The sequence below is a fragment of the Melospiza melodia genome, chromosome 10 (genome assembly GCF_035770615.1).
Source record: "Melospiza melodia melodia isolate bMelMel2 chromosome 10, bMelMel2.pri, whole genome shotgun sequence".
Classification (NCBI taxonomy): domain Eukaryota; kingdom Metazoa; phylum Chordata; class Aves; order Passeriformes; family Passerellidae; genus Melospiza; species Melospiza melodia.
Genome location: NC_086203.1, coordinates 16,078,499 through 16,103,893, shown reverse-complemented (window position 1 = coordinate 16,103,893; position 25,395 = coordinate 16,078,499). Strand labels below are relative to the sequence as shown.

At 44.4% G+C, this 25,395-nt stretch overlaps 1 protein-coding gene across 1 annotated transcript in view; it reads right to left on the bottom strand.

Moving 5' to 3' along the window:
* SFMBT1 (Scm like with four mbt domains 1) overlaps positions 1–25,395 on the bottom strand; it is a 70,161-nt gene that overhangs the window by 28,766 nt on the left and 16,000 nt on the right. The window contains exon 2 of the mRNA XM_063164535.1: positions 5,961–6,122. Coding sequence (XP_063020605.1) covers positions 5,961–5,988 — 28 coding nt within the window. The 5' untranslated portion in view covers positions 5,989–6,122. The remainder of the gene's footprint in view (positions 1–5,960; positions 6,123–25,395) is intronic.

The following is a 25,395-nucleotide window of genomic DNA, read 5'->3' as shown; positions in this document are numbered from 1 at the left end:
ATCTATCTTAAAGAGGCTCTTATCTCTCCAGAACCCAACTTTGTCTGTTTTTAACCAACCACAGCTGGTTATTTTGGCCTTTCATAGCTCAAAAGGTTCACAGCTTGAATAACATCACCACTTTTAAAGGATAATTTTTAACTTACTGAAGAAATTACCTGAAGAAATAAATAAGAAGTTTTATTTTGGAATTTTTTTAGGAAATAAAAAGTTAAGACGCAGACCACAGTTTTTTGCAAATTAGGGTGGAGCCGATCAAAGCTTTGGCTGCAAGCCATTCTAAGAAAAACAATTTCATTACAAAATGTTGTTTAAATAGATTAAGATTTCTCAACTAATTTAAACAGAATTTTAGTTTTATACAACCATAAAAACGCTGAACATCAGAGCTCCAGAATCAAAAGGCAACAAGAGTTGTCAAAAGGCAGCTCTGGTCAGTCAGGCGCAGGAGCGAATTCTCATTTTGCTCCCACCCAAAGAAAACCATTTCACCCTTTGCATCAAAAACCCCCCTGCAGCAAGAACCCTACTCCCCTCGAGCCCCAAAAGCCAGTCCTACATGGGGTGACACTGCTCGAAGGGAAGGGGAGCAGAGCAGAGCAGGCAGAGGCACCGGGCGGGCGCTCGGAGCGGCAGCGCCCCGGGAGCGCCGCAGGAGCCGCGGCTGCTCCGGCCCCGCACGGCGAGGCCCCAGCCCCGTTATCATCAGATAACCGCCCAGGGGCACTTAAGCTCCTTAAATGAGCCACAGGTCACTTCACACACTGAAAGGGTCAATTAGTAACTTCTGTTGCCACTTAATTGCTACAAGGAGCTCCCAGGAAAGCCGGCTCGCCTGCAGCTGCTCAGCGAGCCCCGCCTTGAGCTGCGGCTGAAGCAGATCCCGGCTGGGCAGCCACGGCAGCTCCTCCTGGGCCCTGCCGGCTGTCCCACACCCACAGGGTCTCTCCGTGCCACGGCAGCTCCTCCTGGGCCCTGCAGGCTGTCCCACACCCACAGGGGCTCTCTGTGCCACGGCAGCTCATCCTGGGCCCTGCCGGCTGTCCCACACCCACAGGGGCTCTCTGTGCCACGGCAGCTCATCCTGGGCCCTGCCGGCTGTCCCACACCCACAGGGGCTCTCTGTGCCACGGCAGCTCATCCTGGGCCCTGCAGGCTGTCCCACACCCACAGGGGCTCTCTGTGCCAGGGCAGCTCATCCTGGGCCCTGCAGGCTGTCCCACACCCGCAGGGGCTCTCCGTGCCACGGCAGCTCATCCTGGGCCCTGCCGGCTGTCCCTCTGTCCGTGCTCATCCTGGGCCCTGCCGGCTGTCCCACACCCACAGGGTCTCTCCGTGCCACGGCAGCTCCTCCTGGGCCCTGCCGGCTGTCCCACACCCGCAGGGGCTCTCCGTGCCAGGGCAGCTCCTCTGTCCGTGCTCATCCTGGGCCCTTCAGCCCGTCCCACACACCCACAGGGGCTCATTCCGTGCCACCGTAGCTCCTCTGTCCCTGCTTATCCTGGGCCCTGCAGCCTGTCCCACACACCCAACGGGAGAGGTAAAACCAGCGACAACTGCTAACTCTTGTATCTGAGTGTAAAACCTCAGCCTCCTTACTTTCAAAGGATAATAGTAATCCAATGGTTTTAGGAGCCGCTCATCTTGGTGCAAATCGAAGTGAAAGTAATGGACCTCTCACTAGTCCTAAACACATTCATACTCTTAACCCTATCAGCCCTCTCCCCACCATCCTATTTCCCACTTTTATCCAACAACCTCAAGAACAACCCCAACACAATTACAAACACAGTCAAAACCTCCTTAATCAGCCTAATCCCAATAACAATCTACATCCACTCCAGAACAGGAAGCTTCACCTCTTTCTGAGAATGAAAATTCATCATAAACTTCAAAATCCCCATCAGCATAAAAATAGACTTCTACTCCCTTACCTTTGCACTGTTCTTCCCCATTGCACTGCTTGTATCATGACCTATCCTACAATTTGAAACATGATATATGGCCTCAGACCCCTACATTACGAAATTTTCCACCTACCTGCTATTCTTCCTAATGGCCGTACTCATCCTAATAATCACCAACAACCTATTTGTCCTATTCACTGGCTGAGAGGGAGTCGGAATCATGTCCTTCCTTCCAGTGGAGCTCTCTCCGTGCCAGGGCAGCTCCTCTGCCACCCACCTGCTCATCCTGGGCCCCGCAGCCTGTCCCCCTCCCAGAGTGGCTCCCTCTGTGCAGTGCTGGCCTGTGGTGAGAAGGGCTCAGCTTGCTCCATCCTGCACAGCACCCACAGCTCATCAGCACAGCCAAAAGCTCACTTGGAAACCAGCTTTTCACAGGAAAAACAAATAAAACCCTCCAACAAACCAAACCCAACCAACTCAAAAACCAAAGCCCCCTACCCCCCCAAAAAAAAACCCCAACAAAAGACAAATCCCTATCCAACACTAATGGCAAATTTAATACTCTTACCATTTTCTTTTAGGGAGTTTCCTTCAGTCAGAGGGATTTTTAGAAACTTCTCCAAAAAGCACCCACAACTTTTTCTGTTCATTTATTCATAAAGCTGAACTCAGCTTGTGTTCACACTTCACCAAGGTTTTATAGCTGAGGTGATCAGCCTCTCACTTCCACCACTGGGTACAGAGTTGGGGAATTTTCCTCCCTTTTGGAGGCTGCCCCAGCTGAGGTTTGTGCTTAGCCAGGGTTTGAACCATCCTGTTTGCTGCTTCTCACAAACCTGCCCCAGCACCCCAGGTTATTGAGCACAGCTCCTTCTGGAGCAATGTGGAGCAGGAAAAGCTCACAGAGTAAAGCTCCAAGTGAAAATGTTGTATGAGGATTCACAATGAGAGCAGTAAATCAGCTTTTTAACTGTGGCATGTGGTAGGACTACACAAAAAAAGGAAAACCCCCCCCAAATAAATCTCTCTTGTTCAACATCGGAATGCAGAAGCACTCCAAAGGTGCAGCAAAGGACCATCTCTCTGCTAAGGCTTTCAGAGCCAGAATCCAATCACTTTTCTGATTTTATTGGCAGGACAGGGGCAGCAGAACAGGCCCTGCTTAAATCAAGCCTTTGAACTGTTTTGCTGGCAGTTTTTGCAAGACCCCACTGCACAGCTCCATCCTCACAGGTTGGCAGAGCCCTGGACACTCAGGACCAGTTTAATGAAGCCACACTCCTGAGGGGCCATAACTCTGCATTAAACACCCTGATCAGTCTGAGTTCAGAATGTTCCATAAGACCTCAGACATTTTCAGCAGAGGTTCTTGCTACTGTGAGAAAACTTGCAAATCAGTGTGACAGATGACAACAAGCAAAACCATATTTAATGCATTTGATTCCAAAGCACAATTTATTCATCTAATTCTGCAAGGGTGTACATATTTATGCTCTCTCTTTCTCCCCATATCCTTAATTGCTACAAGCCCTAAATAAATTCAGCTTTCTGCTATGTGGAGACTTATTTCTCTGTATTAGACAAGATGACTGAGCAGCACATTAGCCCAGAGGCAAAGCACAACTTTGGCAAAGGCAGGGGAAGGAACCTGACACAATTCCCATTTCTCTGGCATTGCAATGCAACCAGTTTGTGTCAGAAGAACTTTCAAATCAAGCTAACATTTTCTTAAATAAAATCAGAGAAGTGTCCTACAGAGAATATTCATCCACTTTGGAGGTGAGAAAATTCTTCATATGAATATCAGTTTTTCCTAAGCAGGTGCATCACTTCCCATTTGTCCCTATTTCTACTGGCCTTAGTGGGAACACTCACTCTTCCTGAATTTTATCACAAATTACACCCTGCTGCTCTCTGATACATACAGGTAGAGAAAGAATATGGAATTATACCATTTGGACTGGAGAATGTAGTGAAATATTAAGGAAGTTAGCCCTTAAAAATATCTGAAATGGAAAGAGTCTACACTAGGCTGTTCTCATCTTTGGATTTGAGCTAAATTCTCACTGCAAATAACTTCCATGCATTTTTAATGTCATTTAGTTGAAGACTGTCACATTGGACATTTAAGTACATCACAATTGAAGGTCTTGCAGACTTCAGTAAGGCTAACCCAAAGGTTTCTCATCCTGAAATGTAGATATAGTTCAATCTGATTTTAATAACAGTTAATCTTTTTCATCTTCACCAGCTGCGAGGCCATGAATAAATAAAGACAGGTTGGAATTTCAGGAGTTGAAAAAGACTGTGACATGAATAAAAGTTGTCTTTTCCTCTCATAGCACAAGGGAGCATCACAACCAGCAACCCTGAGCTCTGCCTGGGTTCTTGGAGCCAGAGAGCCTGGATGTAAAACCAGAAAAGCAGAGGAGAACCTCCAGAAGCTGCAGCAAATTATCAAGCGGAAGAAAATTACACCAGTCAAAGAATATGAAAGCAATGTTCCAGCAGTGGTTTGGACTAGTGTAACTCAAAAGCACTTCAGAAAACAATATCAGAGGGCACAACAAAACCAATGTGCTTATGCTTACACAGGTATTTGCTGGGAACTATCTCTGAATGCAAGTAGAGCTCTCATCATTTATTGTTTGCTCTTCAGCCTCCTGTACTCAAACCTGGCACAAAAAGATGCTCAGGGAAATAGCTGCTGAGTAATTTCAAGCCAGTATCAAACCTTTCCTCAGCTACTCAAAAGCACACAGTGAGAGAGGACTCTCTGACCTGCTACTTTTTGAGGAAGATGGAAAAATGTCAATAAAGGTTTTTAAGACTGAGGGATGTGCTATCACAGCCTGTGGACACACCACTGCTGACCATGCAAGCAACTCCTCACTCCTCCTCTCCCTTCCTTACACTCTGTGACAGAAGCCTGCAGTATCCACCAGGCAAGTATGTGCATGTGCCAGGAAAAATTCTACATCCACACCCATGATGCCTTTTCTGGACTATTTGAGGATTTAACATTGACAACAACTCGACTGACTTGCTTAATTAATAATCAAAATGCACATTCCAGCATCATAAAGCAGATGATACCATTCTCCTAAAAAGCACAATAGATTAAAATTATGTTTAACATTTCTTCAGCAACACTGACAATTAGATTTCCATAAAGAAAAGGCAGTAAAATTACCAATAGTGAATTATCCTATGAGAAGAGGAGCTTATTGGACAAGTACCAAAGGAAAATAATACTCAGATAAAATCTTGATCCAATTGTTTACACTGATAATCACAAATTAAAATTTGCTTTATATAAAAACTGTGATAGGTAGGGACCTTCTCAAAGAAAAGGGACAAGCCATGGCAGGCAAGACACAGCAAATGCATGGTCCCAACCCCACATTTCAGAACTGTTTCAGAAAGCTGCTGGTATTCTCAGCCATCCCAGACTAACACTCTTCTGGCCTGGTGTTCCAAGGTGATCCAAAACCTGAGCTGATTTGTCATAACACATCACTCTGCAGGAGTTTTGGTATTGATATCACAAGCCTATCAAAGGGGACACAGCAAGGCAGTTCAGAAAAACGGGACTACAGAAAACCAGATTACAATTGTAGCAAACAGCTTCAGTTTTGTGACTTTTCCAACCAGCACCAAAAGCTTGCCAAAATATTAAGAAAATGATGAACACTAGGATAGAACTAGGTATTAACCACTCTGAAAGAGAAATGCTTTAAAATAATAAATGTTAACACCACCAAGCTTTTCACAAGCCCATCTCACAGTGGTACCACAGAAAGGAAAGTCGCAGCTTCTTGAAAACACAACCACCAAGGTGGGCCAGATTTTGTTTCCCTTTTAGCCAGTGGTACACCCTGCTCTGATGCAGAGCAGTAACAAACACAGCCATGACAGCCCCAGAGCACAATCCAGAGTCTGTGAACCTGGAGCCTCTCCCTGTGAACAGCACCAGGCACCGAGGGACACTCGCTGTGCTCATCTTTCTCCCACATTGCTCATGTTTTCAGAGAAGCTGGCCAGGACTGTTACCTGCATCATACTGCTGTTCTCCATTCATCTCCACAGGAGCCCAGAGGCTGTTCCCAGCAGCCAGAAGCAGGGGGGTCCGAGGCTGTCACTGTTGGGTGGTCATGAGTCACCTCCTGCCTTCCACAGCAGACGGGACATTCAGGAAGGGAGCCTGGAAAACACCTGAAAGGAACAGCTGGGTAAGGAAACCTTCATGGGACCTTTAGCTACTTTTAAGATAGAATCCTAGAGTGGTTTGGGTTAGAAGAGAACTTGAAGATCATCTCCTTCCAACCCCCTGCCATGGGCAGGGACACCTTCCATTCCCCAGGCTGCCCAGGTCCCATCCCACCTGGCCTTGGACCTCACCACCCTCACAGGAAACATTTCTTCCTAATATCCAATTTACAAACCTATTCCTGTTAGCAATTAAATAATTGTTTCATTATGAATGCTCAAAAGTAAGTAAAAACAGGACTAAAGCAAGCCCACCAATTCATTAGGAGTGAACCACAAGTTTTGTTTCTTTACAAAATTCTCCACAAAAGCAAAGTTGCACGGTAAATAAGAGTCTAGGTAACAAGTTTCTTTAGAAATAACACAATTTGACTGACATCTTTATAAGAATCAAAGAGATGAGTGGTCACAAAACCAAGATTGTGGGCTTGAAAATTCTTGTAAGAAAAAGGTAATCTTAAAAACTCTTTGCATTCTTGTTGAATGTCTGTGAAGCACTGGTTTTATTTAAGTGATATACCTGAAATAATAGAGAAGACTAAAAATCAGGTTCTAAAAACATAGGGTGTGCTTCTGAAATGAACACATTTTGAATAACAATGCTTTATAAAAAGGAAGTCCTACACATTTGAAAAGTCTCTGATTTTGAGTTTTGTACAGCTATAGTGTCTATGCAGGCTACCTGATAAGCCTTAGAGGTACACAACACTGGTAGCTTCCTTCACACACAAATAAATCAGCAAACTTGAATGGAATAAAATATCCAGCAGCAGTGCTCAGTCATGTAGGAAGTTCAAGTACAATCAAAACTACAGGCAACTTCAAAAATTTTCATTAGAGGTGAAAAAAAAATTTAAGAGTAGCAAGAGTTATCATTAAGAGCTCCTATTGAATGGCAGCTTAATGCCACAAAAATCTACTGTGCAGAAGATCCTAATAACTTTTATTCATTACAGCTTCACAGGAATGCGTCTGGAATGGAACCCAGCTGCCAATTTCTGCTCTATGCCTCTAACCTGCTCCACTCCAGCTCAGAAAGTCTGTGCTCAGCATGCAACTACAAGGTCACACATTAACTCCCACCCAGCTCTGCCTCTGTGAGAAAGGCACTGAGGAATTTAGCACAGGCTCCACTCTCACTCTGCACTGGCTCCCCACAGTTGTTGCAACCCAGAGGACAAAGCAGAGCAGGGCAAGGTAACTCAAGCATGTGTCCCCAGCCTATCCTCTCCCTGCACAGACTGAGCTTCCATCTATTCCATCTTTTATAAAGGGATGCTGGAAGTGGATGTCACTGGCACGATGCTCAGCACACAGAGAAGAACGAACCAACAAAACACTTTTTAATCATTAATCAAAACATGTCTTGGTAATGGCCTGTCCCAAGTCTATCAGCTGTCACAGTGCTAAGCCAAAACAAAGGCAATGCTGTGAGCAAAGCACATATTCACAAGTCTGAGGATATGCCACTGCTTTAGAATAGTGTAGCCCTGGCAAAATATACTCAGAATTAATTGCAATTAAGCTATTTTCAGTTTATGGGATACAGTTCTCAATTAGCTTTGACAACTACACTATGTGACGCAACTACACTTTTTTTTTAAACATGAGAATATTTAGGACACCAGCCTCCCTACCAAACCCCAAAACAAACCCACAAAACCAAACCCCAAGCACCAAAGAAGCTGTTGATTTAGAGGATGCCAAACACTGGCAGCTCCTGTCGAAGCTGATTGATATTCTGCCCGAGTCAAGTTGGGTTGTTACTCAGGATTTCATAAGCAGTTGTGGTGTTTTATGTACACAAAATTGAGAGCACTTGCAATTAGCACCCACCATGGCTGTTGCTTACAGTCTGGCACCCCAAAGATTATCTTTTGATAAACCTTGAGGGAAGTGGAGCACAAGTGCTGCTGGAACAGAGCTGCTTTGGAAATACTTTGGACTCTTCAGCCTCACTTCTGCATTTCAAATCTCCTTTCAGCACATGAAATATTCAGATGTTAGCAACTGGAGGCAGCATTAAAAACAGTTACAGTTCATTAAAGCCAGATGGCTCACTTGAATATGAAAAGAAATCAAACATAAGTTGGCTGTTGAATTAAAGTAAATCAGCTGGTGTCTGAGGCTTCATATCATTTTAAAACAAAGGCGCACCAGACAATGAGGACAGGAGCTTAGGACGGAGCTCCAGCAAGGATCGGGTTTCAGTGAATTCCTTCATGCCGAGGCACCCGGTAAAAGCTATTTCAAACCGTGTCCAGCATGGAGCTGCTCCCGGCCGGGCAGCGGGAAAGCTGTGCGGGACAGGGCAGGGCAGGGCAGGGCAGGGCTGGGCTCCTGCAGCACCCAGAGCCTGCTCTGCTCCAGGGCAGCGCGGGTCCCTGCCTTTGGTACTCTGGGAAAGAGGGCAGGGCAGGGCACGGCTCCTGCACTACCCACAGCCTGCTCTGCTCCGAGGGCAGCGCGGGTCCTGCCTTTGGTACTCTGGGAAAGAGGGCAGGGCAGGGCAGGGCTCCTGCAGCACCCAGAGCCTGCTCTGCTCCAGGGCAGCGCGGGTCCTGCCTTTGGTACTCTGGGAAAGAGGGCAGGGCAGGGCTGGGCAGGGCTCCTGCACTACCCACAGCCTGCTCTGCTCCGAGGGCAGCGCGGGTCCTGCCTTTGGTACTCTGGGAAAGAGGGCAGGGCAGGGCAGAGCAGGGCAGGGCAGGGCAGGGCTCCTGCAGCACCCAGAGCCTGCTCTGCTGCGAGGGCAGCGCGGGTCCTGCCTCTGGTACTCTGGGGGGCGGCAGGAGAGGGCTCAATGTCCTCTGGGTCCCTGTGCCCATTCACCCAGGCTTTTTCACCTCTAGAAACAGCTATCATGCGTTTCCTTGGACGGGAAACAACAAGTGCACTTTTTCTAAAGACATTTGTAACTCATTTTTCTCTAGGACTCACGGTGGGCCCGATCCTGGCGCTGCACAGGACGGGGCTCCAACCACAGAGCACAGATTCCCCTCAATCCTAATTCCTGATGCTGCCGTGCAAAACCCACACTTCAATTGCTCTGCTTCTATTATTGCTGCAGAAACCAGCCATTCCCACAGCCTCCAAAAAGCCCACCACTCCAACCAGCTTTTTTAAAGCTTTTTTCTACTCTAACACCACTACAGTCAATAATGAATTTAGGTCTCAGCCGGCCCTTTTACTACACAAAGATGAGATAGCGGCTCCAGGGGAAAGGGGAGCGTGTTGGAATTGAGATTTGTGTGTGACTGGGTACTCACAGGCCACACAGCTTATCAATGCATGAGCAGAGCTAAGGCAGAAATGCAGCTGCATGGAATCCTCTGCCCTAGGAGATAAGCCAGGCCCAAAACATCAGCCCTTTGGAGAGCACATCTGCACCTGCTCAGAGGGCACAGACTCCAGCCAGCCTGACTGAGACTCTGCCACTCCTCGCTGGCACAACAAAGTCAAAAATGGAAAGGACCTTCTTGGATGACAACTGAGTGTTGTATTTAAAAAAAAAATAAAATTTACAGCACAAAAAGAATCTAATGCAATAAACTATTCGGGTAGGAGCCAATTTAGTTTTAGGTTAAACTTAAAACGTGTAGCACTTGATTCATAAACATTTTGGAAATGCATTCCAGCTATACTGGCGAGTTTCATATCACTCTCAGTTAAGTGTCTTCAGCACAAAACAAGATATATTGTGCAAATTTCTCAACCAGAACCAAAATCAACAGTGCTGGAGAAAATTATTTTTCAAGCTATTTAGTGTGAGTTTCATTCACCATTTTGTAGCAGTACACTTGCAGTCACAGAAATACCCAAACTCCCACCTTAGGGTCAGTACATTTCCTTAAAACAGCCCCATCCTTTTGGGGAAAAAGCCAGAGACTCTGGCTAAGCACTGCTGCCAGCTCTGTGGAAGGACACAGCTGATTACCTGCCACAGCACATCAGCAACCAACTCCATCAGGCACAATGGCAGATTTCTGCCTCCTTAGAACAAAAACCTCACCCTTGAAATCAGGGCTGAGAGAGGCAAAAGCAAACAAACATTCAGAAGAGCATCTGGTGCAGGAGATCTTTAATACCTGTGAAAGAACAGGAACAGTTTAAGATTCCCAGATCAGGTGTCTGCAGGATCACTGCTGCTGCACTTGGATGGGCAGCTCACCAAACCCCAGAGCTGCAGGCTGTGGGAGACACCAGCACAGGGGTGTTCAAAGCCACCAAGGCTTTGCCCATCTCCTCTCCCTCACCTGAGGGATTTTAACTCCAGTGACACATTGCAGGAGCAGGGTGGGCACAAACGCAGCCACATGGAACACGACTCATGTTTTCTCATTCAACAACCGCATCAACTCTTTTGTCAGACAGGACATGAAAAATATTTTCTTGGGAAGTAAAATATTATTGCACACACTATGTATCTATGCCCTTCCCTCTTGCTCCATCCTGCTGCCATTCTCTCTGCTGGAGCCCTTGGCAGAGGTCCTACTTCTCCAAGAAAGGGTCTCCCGAGTCCCATACTTCATGCAAGCTCCTAGTTCTCCAAGCTGTTTAAAGTCAAAATAGGGTTTAAGGCTTTCCTTATAATTTTGTCTTCTCTTCTTTAGTCCCTACCAGCTGGAAGCCTGGATAACATTTCAGATATTTTCCAACTTTCAGTTGTATAAACAAAATAAGCATTTCACAAGCCTTCCTAATACCTGATGTCCCACAAAAAAAAGACAGAGTGGAAGACTTCTTACAATGTCCAATTTATGCTGAAATTCCAAATTTTCAAGCCATTGTAATTGCTATTCTGTGACAAGAAGCAAAAAAATCAGTTTGGTTGTTTCTGTAGGGAAGAAAACTACCTGTCACAGAAGCCTTGACTCAGCATTGTTAGCACACTCCAGATCCTTCCAAGACCTGCAAGGTCCAGTAAGCAGACTACGGATAGGCAAAATAAAGTTTGATGCCTCTATAACAAAGTAATAAAAATACTACCAACTTCATTAGTCACAGCTGCTGAAGGAATTATCCCACCCAATGTGGAGAACAGAAACCTTTGGCTGACTTGCAGTTTTTAAGGCATTATTTTTACACACACAAATGAAACAGCTGGTCTGTGAGAAGCAGCTTATTTGCTTGATACTGTAAGGATTTATTAAATACAAACAAACTACTGAATCACCTTTTATGCAGGTAGAACCACCATCTACCACCAAGGTAGAACATTTCCTTTAAGTTGTCTTATCTGAACAGCAATATTCTGCTGGTAGCTTTGGGCATGAAGATTATATATGTATATAAATGCAAATAGGAACTATCACCAGAGTTAATTCACTATTAAAACTTGCTATAATTTCTCTCCGACCTGCACTGAAATCTCTACTCACAGACCAGTAGCCCTGACAACTCCCTGCTGCTCCCATTAAATCTGTTTTAGCAGAACTCAGGTTTATCCATTCCATTGCAACAGCAATGCTGAGACTCCTCAAAGAGAAGTGCATTTAAAGAACACACCTTCTGTTCTTACCCTCCCAAAGCAATTCTTGTAAGATGTGAAAGGGGCAAAGAATCTGCAGAGGAGGATGCAGGCCATCGCCAACATCAGCAGGCAGGCTTACAGAGCAGTGTGGCTCTGAACATGCCTCACACCTTCCACATGGAGATAACCACAAACAAGCACCCTGCAGAGGATGCAGCCTGCACTGCACCACTGCACTGCAATAGGAAAGGGATTAGTTCTATTCCAAGGGTTTATTCAAAATAAAAGGCCTGTGTTTGTGACAGCTGCCCTGCACTGACCCAGTGTGACCCATCAAGGTGGGCAGAGCCAGCAGAGGCTGCTCTGCGCACACGGAACCAGCAGAGCCCACAGTTATTGACAGGGCTGAACACTGCTGTCCTCCGTGCACAGACACACCCAGGGCTCAGACAGGAGTCCCAGCTGTGCCCCTGCCCCTCCTTAGCACACAGGACAGGGTGGCTGTGTCACCAGGACAGGGCACGGGGAGGCTGCACCAGGGAACCAGAGCCCCTCAGGTCAGGTTAAACACAGCAAGTGCTGGCATTACACAGTCAGATAAACAGAACCTCACAGCAGACTGAAAGGTTACAGCCTGGCAGTCCTTTCTGCCTTGAACATGTGGAGGAATGTACATTTTACTAGCATAAATATATTTACCAGAGAAAGGAGTATCTATATGGCCATGAAATGGAACCAGTGCTCCCGCCTTTAACTCCATTTTCATTAGATCTATTGTACATCACAGAAAAAAATAACAAACCCATTTAACAAAATTTTGCTGATACCACACGTGATGTTTATCTTTTCCACTTATATTAGGTCAATTAATATCTGTTTTCCGACCCTGACCCCTGTCTGAAGTTCAGTGGCTTCCAGGATTTGACTCAGAGCCTGGATCTGCCTGACCATCCAGGTAACACACCTAGAACTGGGAAGGCTGGTTAATAAATCCTGAAACACACAGGTCCAGCTCAACAAATTACAGGATCTGACTTTCCAACCTGTGCTGTGCTACCCAGCCAGTAAAGCAATTTCCATTGGATTGCAGGTTAAGTGCAGGTGGGAATGAAACAGTCACAGCTCTATTCCCAGCTAATTTAATGCCACTGGACAGAGAGAGCACTGACTTGACAGGGGAATAACACACAACAGGGTGTCCCAAAAAGTTCCCTCATGTTTCTAAGTGGTTGCAAATAGGAGCTGCTAAATACAGTTTGCCTCTAACGTTTAAGATAGTCAGGAGTTCTGTTTCTTTTTTAAATGCAAAAATCTTCAGCATTATTCTGTTCTCTTCATCTACTTTCATGGCATGCAGATTACAAGCACGTTGGGGGTTATGGGCCAAATAAAGAAACCACACAGAACAGATTGCTCTGTTTTCATTGTTGATTTTTTAAATTCATGTCCTATTGCATGAATATAACTGCCTGAAGTTACAAGTTGGAAGAGAAGATGAAGGAAAAAAGTGAAGTTCCTGCTGCTACCAAGTCCCAGACAACAGCCTGGCAGCTTCTCATCCTCCTTACGAAGACAAGCAGCATGAACAAGCAAATATTCTACCAGTAAAATGTAGTATGATTCATGGTGAGATAAAATAGAGTGCTCAAATGGAAAGAAACTGACTTCTACCTCTGGATCTGAATCCCTGGTGCATGTAAGCATGGAATCCCATGGGATACAGTGATGGGGAAAGGGATGCTGCCTGTGAGGGAGCCATAGGCAAGAGTTATCTGCCAGCGGAGGAAGGAACCCTTTACAATCCCTTTGAGGAGCCTATCTACTATGTGAGAGAAAAGAGTTTTAAATCAAAAAGTACCTTCACTGCACATACATCGGGGCAATTAACAATGATACAAATAAATCTCTAAGTACCCAAAATATGAGGATTACTGGAAAAACCTCAGAACACCAAGTTTGGAAACTAATTTCAGCCTACAAAGGATGTCAGGCCTGCAGACAACATAAGGTCAATGCAATCTTCACAAAGTTACAATAAATGGTTCCCTAACACTGCCATGAGATTGATTTGTTCAAACAAGTCTTTGCTGCCGACTCATATTCTGTGCATGTGTTACAGGAAAATCTTGGAATAAAATCTGAACAGGACACTCAGCTTGGCTCAGCACCCAAGTCACATGAAGGGAAAAAAACTCAGCCAAACTCCCAAATTCTTCCTTGAAAATGAACTCCTGTTTCAGAGAACCAACTAATGGATGTCACCACTGCAGACAATACAACAATTACAGGAGAAGACTGGTGGGGGAAGGAAGGTATCTTGCAAGTAAGACATTTAAGAAAAAAATCCATGACATAAAATGCCTTTGGCATGTAAAAGCACACTCCCACTCGTTTCCTTCTTTTGTCATGCCATTGAAATGGCACGATACAGAAAAAAGTAATATATTACACTAATTTCTCATCCACGAGCTACACTCTGAAAGGGCAACGCTCCCATGAGTGATAACCACAACCACGGGACAACTCAGATTTGGGTTTAGAAATTGACTCAGTTGTTGAACTTTATATTCCTGTTTTTAAAATACTGGCACTAGGGGAAAACAAAGGGAGTTGAATTTCATTTATATTTCTTTGCATACACGGATCATCAGGCCTTGTTCCTTGGACAAACAATCCATTAGTCAAATTGTCAGTGGCAGGCTGGAGTGAAAATTAAGACAGAAAATAACTTATTTCAAAGTTTGCAGTTTTGGTATCATATAATTTCAATCTAAGTAATTTAACCTTAAATAATTTCAATTTAAAAGCCCTTAATCACAGCATCTTTATTTGTTTTTATGCCCACTAGTGATATTTGAACATAAGGTCTGTACAAACAGATGCAACTGCAAATCAAACTGTCCAAGAGACAGAAAACCTATTTTAACAAGCAGTGGCACTAAAAAAAACTGTCCATGATTGCAAATAAAAGCTGCAGAAGCAAATAGGACACAGTTTTAGCAAAAGCAGTCATCACAACAAATCAAGTTGGATCAAAACAGACTAAGAAGTCACAATTTTCCTTACAAAGAAATTAACTTACTCCTGCATGGCCAGAACAGGGCACTGAATAGGCAAATAAACAGGGAAAGCCTGTGGTGCAAAGTGCTCTTTGGAAAGTAACATCCGAGGTCACTTTTCCTAACAAGGATGCTGTGGCACCTACTAGCAAGAAGATGAACAGGAAAGAGGACTCTAAAAGGACTCTAAAATGTGACAGACAGCCACACCCAACACACACTGACCCCACTCTACAAAGCCACCTCATCACCAAGCCCATCAGTGCTCAGGCTTTGCTCTCAAATGCTGAGAAGCTGCTCTTCATTTCAGATGAAACCCAAATAAATGGCACTACAGATTTTGAAGAGTCAGGTCTGGGGGCCTGCCCTGTCATTTTCCTCACAAACCCACGTTTCTGAGCCCAGCATCACTCCTGGACTTGAGGTTTTTACTCAGGTTTTCACTGTCACAGCTCAATCTCACGGGTTCATTACTGTGCAAGGCGGGTCTGGTGACCAGAGCAGCCCTGGAATGTTCCCAAGGGCTCTGCAGGCAGCAGGGGCCAGCACCAGCACAGATAGCACAGATCTGCACAGGGACACAGAGCCCTGCTCTGCCAGCCTGGGGACAGGAGTGAGGACACCCCTTCCTCATCCTCCTCCTCCTCCTCACAGCTCCTGCAGCCTGGCACTGACCCACCCTTCCCAAAGCCCTCCCCCAGCACTGCACAGAAACAGCAGCAGCACAGACAATTAAACAGCAGCAGGTCTCACTCCTTCTGCAAGGATTTGTTCTCTTCTCCTCCTCCCCAGCAGAGCTCAATTCAATGCATGTTGCCCACACACCATCCAGATGTTAATCCTTGCCAGGACTGCAGTGGTTTCCTGCTCACAGGCACTCCTCAGCTTGAAAGTCAAAACATGACTGTCAATTATCACCCTAAAACTGAGGGGAAGCCAAAAACAAAACCACAATTCTACCATGCATGGGTACCACTGGGGAACGTACCTCAAAGCCTGTGTCCCTCTGCTCAAGCCTCCAAATGTGACTATAAGAACTTCTAATTCCATTTTTATTAAATAGACTCACTTTCCACGTCAACCACTGAGTAAAAATTATCACCTCAAGTCAGAAATTCTAGATGAGGCAAAATTCAACTTCCTACAATGCATAATGAAAGATCCCTTATAAAAACATGGGCTGAGAGCAGGTTATCCTATATCCTAAATTTCACCTAAATTTCTTTCTGTACAAGAAGAAGCCCTCTGGAGCCTGGGTTCAACAGATCTTTTCTTTGATCCCCAGCCTGTTTCATAGGTCTCCCGTGCACTCTTGAACACCCCCTGTGCTGTTAGCAGGAGATGCATCCTGACCTGAGCTGCTCCATATCCTCCAAAGATAGCATCACTGATGAGGAAGCCTTGAGCATAATCACCTCCAACTAATCTAATCTGAGTTACTTTAGGACTGATAGGACAAGATTCCCCATTCCAGGGCAGGATCTATCACTCCCAGGTGAGACATGATAAAACTGCAAAGGAAGTTATATGATTTCCCTGCAGGTGCAGGAAAGCCCAAGGTATGCCTGTGTGAGCATCTGGCAGATAATGCTGGGGTTTCAGAGTGTAACAGCAAAAAATGAGTGTATTTTCCCTGATGGTGACAAATATGAGTTTACTGACACAGCTCAAATGCTAAAAGCAAAGCCAGTGATACTGAGTAACTAGACAAAAATATCTGAATTATTTAGTAGACAGTGCAGAAGCACCAAACAAGCCAAAGTAGGATCTGACCAAGAAAAGAACAAGGAAAAAAAAAAAAAAACAACAAAAACCCAACAGCTATTAGTTTCCTGCTGGAGAGCAGAAACAGCTGACTGCAGGATTAAGACAGCAGCCATGGCAGAGAGGAGGGTGAGACTGCATGGCCAGGGATGGTGACAGGCAGCACTGCTGCTTTCTGATTGCCAAATACTACACTGGCTAAGCTGCAACATGAGATAACATCCCCAGACTTTGTTTTTTTCCTCTTGGACAATCTTTCTGAAACACTATCTGAAACCCCGAAGTATTCCTTGGCTAGTATCAGAAAGGAATGGAAAATCCACATTTCAACCACTCCTTTTAATAATCCTGCAGAGAAAATCCTGACCAACTGATCACAGCTAATATTTCTTCCTCATTTAACTTCCAAAACTCTGTCTCCTGCAAATGGCATTTTATTTATAGCAGTGGTATTTGCTGTATAACTGATTGGGGAAGGCTGCAAATGAGCATCATTGCATATATATGGAAAACAATGATAAAGCAGTCATCAAAAAGCTACAGAACATTTAAATATTCAAATAAGGCAATTTGCATAACCCCCCACCTGAATTTTAATTTTACAAAACCTATTTCATACCTTTGTGCCATAGGTGATCTGTGCAAGCTACTTCTTTTCCACAGAAAAATGGCACCTCTCACTTTGAGATGTGTCCAAGTGCTATTAATTTTAATTCTCAGGGTGAAGGGTAAAGGAGGCTTTGCCATAGGAAGAGAGGTTATTTTTAAACTCTAAGTGCTCAAGGCAAGAAGGCAAAGGTGAGGATGCTGATGAGCCCCAGTAAGGCTGCAGTGGCACTGAACTGCATCCTCACCCACCCAGCAAAACCAGGTTACAACCTGCAGCTCTCTAAAGTGGGAGCTACCAAAATGGGAAGGAGAGAAAAACAGTGCTGTGAGGTAAGGGAGACAGACATCCCAGCAAATCTGCCTTTGCAGTGAGGCAAGGACTTCCAAGGGAAAAAGAGGATCAACTTGTGGGGGACCCCATAAAGAAGCAGCTTTTACCAAGCAGGTCAAAAATACGTCATCATGAGCTGGAAGGCTAAATTAACACCTGGCAGCTCTGGAGCTGGGATCACTCAGAAAGCATTTAAAAAACACAAACACAATGCTCTTGCAGCCTTGCAATGCTGAAGTCATTCAATGTTCTCATTGAAAAACTCTACCTTTGCACTTCAGATGCTGCAAATGCAACAGGTAAGGGAGATCAGGAGCTTTTCTCATTCAAACCTTACTCTAAAATCTGCCTCATTCAAGATTTCAAACACTTTTTCTTTCCATGCACTTTTAAACATTATCTCACATGTGTTCACTCAGTGGCATCAGTTATTTTTTAGCATTTTTGAGTGTGGAGATTCACTACTGCCTTAGAAACAGCTCTGCTCCATCCTTAGTGCTGCTTGGATTATAAAGAGCAAACACCAGAATATTTCTCAGACAACAAGATCACTTTTAGCACCACTCAATTCCCTGACCACAGACACATTAGGTCATAAATATTTAAAGTAGTATCATGCCTGAAAAACTTAGATTTGATAAGAAAAGCCTCAAGAAGGAAAGGGTGTTAGGCTCTTCCTCCTGGTACACACACAGCTGGGGAGAGAGGGAGCGAGAGAAAGAAGAGGGAAAAGAGGGGGTCAGTGAAGGAATCACTGCAGTTTTGCCCTCAGGATCAGAGAAACTAAGGAGAAAAGGAAGAGCAAACACCTAGAAAACAGTCAGTCGCTTCAGAAACCAAACTTCCTTCTTTAAACATTAACCAATTAGTCCAGAGATTTTCATGAAGAAGTTGGGGACCAAGCCCACCAACCCTTCAGCATTAGACTTGGTAATTTATTTTACCGCTTTCACAAACAAGTGAACAACAATGAAGAGAGCAAAAATCAAAGTGCTAACAGTGAATGTCCAAGTAAGTTCTTGCCTCAACATGTGCTATGAGAACCTTTGATGTTAAAGAGGAGGAACCTGAAAGAAGAGGTCAGGCTTTTCTTGAGAATAACAGCTCCTCAGGGCTCAGCCTCAGCATGGAACAAGGAAATGTACCTCAAAATGTTTGTTCCCAGACTTCACCACTTCCATGCTCTTAAAAGACTTGTGAACATTCTTTGTAACTTGGCTGTAGTTCTGCTCATAACTTAAGCAAAATAAGGCAGCACCACTCTGAAGAAGGCAGTTCCACACCCACTCATTCATCCCTACCCCACACTAAACTTTCCATGGGGCAAACCCACACAGCAAAGCCAAAGAGAAGACTGTGTCTAGGCTAAATCTTTATTTATAAGATTTATAAACAACTACTACCCCCTTCATCTCCCTGATCAGGCACAGTATTCAATTCTAACAGCAGAGATGGATGAAGCTTCCAGCCTTCAGTTATTTATAAGCCTGTCAGTGTCCCATCACCCTGGCTGTCACACACTGTGCTTTGCTCCACAGGATGATGGAGCATGGGAAATATCCAAGCACAGACCAGAAACTGTGGAGCTCAAGTAAGAAAATGTTGACTTTGCACATTCACCTGAACTGCCCCAAGGTCTCGAGCAGGCATTAACTGGCAATGCCAGCACTGGCAGCACCCAGCTCACAGGTCAGTGAGGGCTTTTCCTGAGAAGGGATGTGCAGCAGAGCTCAAGCACGAGCCTGTCCTGCAGCACAGCAGCCTGGCACTGTTCTGTGGCTCTCACATTTTGGAGATCTCCCCAGGCACCACGCCATGAGAAGCCATGGGAAGACAGCTCTGTCATCCAGGCTGATCAATGCAACCTGGCTTTGGAGTACACAGCAGCTTTCAGTGAGTTATGGAGTGCAAAACAGGAGTTTGGATCATACTTGCACGTTACCTGCACTTACAGCAACAGCTGATTTCTTTGGGTATCAGTCCCAAGTAATGTTTGGGAAGCCTTGAAACCCTTTTCCCCCTTCTAGCTGTTTGCTCTCCATGCTTTCCACCCACCAGAGCATCACCCACTCGCTCCAGAGGTTCTGTGCTGTGAACAGAAGAGCAGAGCTCCTACAGCTCTAGGAGATCTACACAGCACAGTCCTCAAAAATACCAGTTCACAACCAGCACGAGGGAATTCAGCCTTGTTACATAAGCTAAATGTAGGTATTTAACAAGCTCCACGTATTCAGTGGTTGCACACATAAAGTCGACCTGTTTTATTTAAATTATATTTTAGTTACCCTAAGGACAAAATTCCACACTGCACTTTCACTTGTTTAAACCAAGAACTTGCAGAACTGAGACAATTCCATGGGATCAGTGTCATTAAAGCTGGTTCTGATGAGAGAACCATTATGCCCAGACTGTCTGTAATAAGCACAGCCATGCAGAGATTCTCATTTATCAGCTAGGCTGTATCACTATGCCATTTCACTATGCATTAAAGAAGCTGTCCTCTATAAACTAAAAAATAATAATTAAAAAACCACCTTCTCTCAGTCAGAAAAAGTGCCACAGGAAACCCAAGCATACAGTGACCAAAAAAAAAATCAAGAAAGAAAATAAAAATCAGGATTTCTATATAGATGGTTGTTACCTCTGCTTCACTGACACCAGCAGTATTGCCAAGGACTTGGAGGGGCCACATCCATCAGCATTCACCAGCACTTGATTAATTGCTCCTGATCAGTTTCCCAGCCAGTGATGAACAGGAGATGACCTTATCTGTGCTGATATTTGGAGTACACACAACAGCAAGTGGCATTCATGCATGTTATATAAACTAACTTAACCAGCATAAGTAACATGGTTTGCACATCATTACATGGATTTTTCCAACACAACAATCTGAGGAAGGAATTCCCCCTCTCTCCAGTCCTTTGGGTGACCAGGAGATGCAGATTTTCCCAGGGAAGCTCCAGCCTTACTCTCCTTTATCAGGTAATGGAAGGCCAAGCCCATGGTTTCAGTCTGCCAGGGAAGTCCACAGGCAGACTAACAGTTAATGAAATAAGCATCTATTATTGCACTAACACTGAACTTGTATACTTTAGAGAAGACTGAAGCTATTTTACTCAACAGCAGCTGTGTTTACACTATAGCACAGTCTGGTACCTCTGAAACTCAAGTGAACTTATATCCCACAGTAACTGTGCTGGTTCCAAGGGAAAAAAACCTGTTAAGACAAGGAAACATGCTTCAGCTTCTCATTTCAAATGAAAATCTTTACTTTAGCAGCTGCTTTTAAAGTAAAGATTAGTCTAAGCTTAGTCTGCTTTTGTATTCCTGATCAATTATATCATTTATGATAGATCAGGAATACAAACTGAACCCCAAATATAGGGAAAAGAGATGTTTCATTTATCCTCTTCAGTATGTTTCATTTACTTATATGTAAAAATTCATCTGTGCTCACCAGACCAAACTTTTAAGGTACACAAATACATTTTTATCAATATAAAAGCCAGCTTACAGTTTAGACTCTGAGCTGCATCTATCAGTCACTGTCAAGAACACAGCACCTGTACTCCAGCTTCCTTCACAGGAAAAAAATGTCCATTGTCAAGAGAATTCAGTGACACTTATTAATGATTTAGGTGAGTGGGATCTTCCTTTCTCCTCTTAGCACTCACTGAACAGTGGGAAATAACACTTTTATTTTATGGGAAATAACACTTTTATCCAGAACTACCAAAAGCCTCAGACATCTATCCTGCACCATGCAGTCACCTGGACCAGACCTGTGAAACTCATTGCTCAGAAAAGGAAATATCTCCTTGCTTTCACCTGAAAACCACTGTTTGTGCTACAATGATGATGCCAGATCCATCACAAGAGTCACAGAGCTAAGTCCCCAGGTAGGGAATGCCATCAAGTCTTTGAGCATCATCTGTGCTCTGGCTAAGCAGAAAAACCATTTGGCACAGCACTGGCACAGCCACAGCCACCAGTGCTCTGAACCTGGCACAAACAGCAGCAGCTGTTCAGCCTTGGAAAATCCACCCTTCAGCCTGGTCATTTCACTCCTTGCTCAGGATAATACAATGTCATTTTGTGACTTTTACTTAATAGTTCTTCTCAGGCAATCACTCTTTAATTTTAATTGAGGCTTACTCAATTTGCCTTTGGTTTGTGGTGCCAGATCTGTTTTGGACCGGTGAATAAAAATGATTTCCCCTGAGCTTAGAGTAACACAGGTAGAATAGATCTAAAGAGCAGAAAATTCTAAGTTCAGAGGTCTCTGCTGCCCAACACCTCACGTTACCCTGCTGCCTCTAGAGTGCAGCAAGAGGACAGCTGCCTGCTGCTGCAGCTGAGCTCTGGAGAAGGGAATGTGACATTCCAACTTTGCAGTGTGCCCTGCATCCCTGGCACTCTTCTCTAAAAGCAAGGCAATGACCCCCAGTCAGTTTGTCCACCTAGTCCTGGCTTTCTTCTAAGCCAGCAGAGAAGACAAAGTAACAGAAACCAGAAAGATCTGAAACTGCTACATCAAAATACAGAAGGATGCAATCCTCCCACACAGGTAGGGGAAAACACAGTGAGAAAAATGAGGAAATACGGAATTTATGGCTGGCTTTTTCCTCAGGCTGGCTGTTTCCAGCTCCTTCCAGTGCTGTAAGGCTGATCAGAAAAGCTTTCCCAAAAGACCACTGCCTTCCTAGAGGCAGCTGGGGATTAAAGATGCTAAAGCCAAATGCAGAGCAAATGCTCTGCTCAGGAGTTGAAGATAAAATTCAGAGCTGCTCCTGCTCTCCCTGCTCCAGAGCCAGTTCATTATTGTCACCACAAACACAAGTAAAACCAAGAGGTGGCAGTGCCACCTCGGCAGCAGCACCAGTGCTGACCTGTGAGCAGCTGCCACTGAACCCATCCCTGAGGCAGGGACACCAGCAGCACTCAGGGGGTGGCAGCCAGCACTGCCACACAGCTGCTCAGGCAACACACAACCTCCTCATTCTCCTAATCAAAATTACTACAAGTGTAAAAGTTCTGGTTTTAGTTGTCACTGAACACAGACAAGGTGCATTAGCTCAGCAATGCCGTGTGACGTTGGTGTGCTTTGGATTTGAGAGACTCACACTGGCTCTCTGCCTCTGCTCTCACTACCTTCTCATTTAATGCAAAACCCCAAGTTTATTTTGTCATAGCTGATGCATTTATAGTCAGTTCAGACAGGAATCACATCATTAACATCTATTACCAAGAATTTGTAACTACCCAAAAGGCACATAAATGACAGCATCTTTAGAAACATCCTGATCTTAAACAGATGTCTACCAAAAAAAAACCCAAAACAATTCTGTTATAGTGATTCTTAGTCATCACTGTAGCACAACCTATAATACCGTGCTATGAAGAAATTGTGGGCAGAGGACATTCAAAATTAGCTTCCACAATTTATGGCAGCACTGACGTTAAAAACAATAATGGTAACAGGAATAAATAAAGTAGGAGTTAAGTTAAATGCCATGAGGGCTTATTAATTAATAATGTAACCAAATTAATCTACTATCAGTATCTAAAGAAAAACTACAGAAATCCAGTGCTCTTGGGGAGTTTTTAAAAGGAAATGAGAAATTTCGTTTAGACTTCACTGCCACTTGACTCATTAAACAATATGGGATTCCAGGCTCACACTCCAGATCCCCCATTTTAAACAGCAAAACTGAAAATAACCTCCTACTTTACCAGCATGTGCTTTTTGTTCTCTGATACACCAAACTAAAGACTTAATATGGGAGTGTTGTCTGCAGGCAGGAAAACAACATCTGGCATCTTTCCTAGGATGCTGCCTGAAGTGACTCCTCACTGCAAACTGCACAGGAAATCTGCTGCCAGAGCTGGGGAGCGCCCCAGCCACCAGCCAAGCCTTCACTTCACACTTCTGCTTACCTGGGATTCAGACTCCTACTCTAAACTGCTGAACTACTGGATCAGGTGTGCCAGGAGGGGACAGGTGCCTCCCCCTGGTTTGTATTGTACCTGTGCCTCACAACAGCTTCTCCCTGTAGCACAACCAGAGCTGGAGAACTCGGGCATTGTGTGTAACACCTGAAGTGATGCTGCTGTACAAACACCGCTGTGCCCTGCAGTGCCAGCCTCTGAGTAAAACAAAGACATTCTTGCAAAGAGACAGTACTTAGGGTGATTTGTAAAAGGGAAAGATAATAAAGATTAAAGTATGAAAGCCCCAGAGCCCCAAAGCTAAACCAGACAGGTCACTTCTGCCACTGAGTGAATGAGGCCATGCAGAAGGAGTCCCAGTGGCATGACATCCTGATGATGTGATGTCACACAGGAAATCAAAATTTAATCAAAACGTGAAGGAATTGCAGATCTTGGGTTGGTCAAAACAACCACATTTCAGCACAGCTTAAAACATGTGGAACATGTCAGCACTTCCTAGAAATCCACTACAGTTATTCACATCACACCTTCCTTATTCGAAGTTTCTACCCAATTTTTCTACATAAGCTCCAGGGAGCACTTACTCCAACAGCAAGCTCAGACTGTCACCTCAGCTATTCAAAAGTTTTAAGTTATAAATCTTAAAATGTTTACTAAATTATTAAAACATATTTATCAACAACTTTGCCTTAGCTATCAGATTAAACAAGACCTAATATCTAGCTTTTCACCTGCTCAGTGAAATACCTTTCAGCTTTATACACACAATAAAATGACAACATCAGAGAAACAGATGATGTAAATTTAGGAGAACCATACATCATCAAAAGAACAGGAAAATCCACGGTTAGGGAGAAACTGAAATCAAGTAAAGGGGAGACAGAAATTTTGCACAGCACACCAGCTTCCCCACACTCTTAATTTGTCATGGCCAAGCAGCTGAAAAGCACTGACACATTGATGTGGAGGGAGCTGCAGAGCTCAGGGGATTTGGCAGACATTAAAGCTCACCTAGGAGTGCTCCCCACTTTGAGCAGTGCCAGGATGTCCATGGGCACTCAGGGCAGTGTGGGAGCTCTCCCTGCTCTCTGTGAGCTGGGCTGGGTACAGATAAGGTGAGAGCAAAGCTGGCACTGAAGCAGCTCTGACAGAGCCCTGCACACCAGGCAGCCCCAGGCTGGGAGGGCAAGAGCCACTGATGGTGTCTGTACAATAACACAAAGCAAGGCAGGTACCACAGGGCAGGCACAACAGCCCATGTGCTCCCTGCACCCTTCATGCTGGCCAGAAATGGGCTGAACTGACAGCAACACTAACCCATTTCTGCTCTAACTAGAAAAGACAAATGGGTTTGCTGCAGTTACATACGCAGAGCAATCCCTGAAAAGCTGCAACAATCAAAACCAGGAATTTTTTAAAACATTTTTTTCTTGTCTGGTCTCTCAAAGAAAAGATTGTTATGGAAGATCTTCAAGCAACAAAGGACAGGCAGGTATCAAAAATGGATCATTACATTTTGTGTATTCCAAGCAAATTAAACCAAGGCCAGCCCATTCCAGGCTCTCCCTCTGGCAGCCTGTTATTTCTGAGACCCACTGTTAACTCCAGTCCTTCCATGCACTGGTACCTCCCCTTCCCTGATCAAGACTCAAACTCTCCTCCAGCCACAGTATTCACTGTAACATTCTTTATCTTGTGCCCAAAATCATACTGATAACATGAACTAGCAAACATGAATTCTCTATTTTCCTCATGTCACTTTGTATAATTTTTAAGGGTTTCTTGTATTTGGGTAGATAAAATCTTGTTTCTATTCTAACACAATATTCTATTTTAGTTCTTAAAACCTGATAGGGAACCCACAAAAAAATACAGAAGGCACATTAAATCTCTTATCTGCTGCAACTCTGAACTAATGTTACTAAAGTTACTGCAAACTTTGTGCTATTTTCATGACAGAACAAATGGTTTCAGCCTTTTAATTTATATAAAGACTACAAGGGCTTTGTCATTCTGCAGGGGAGAGTG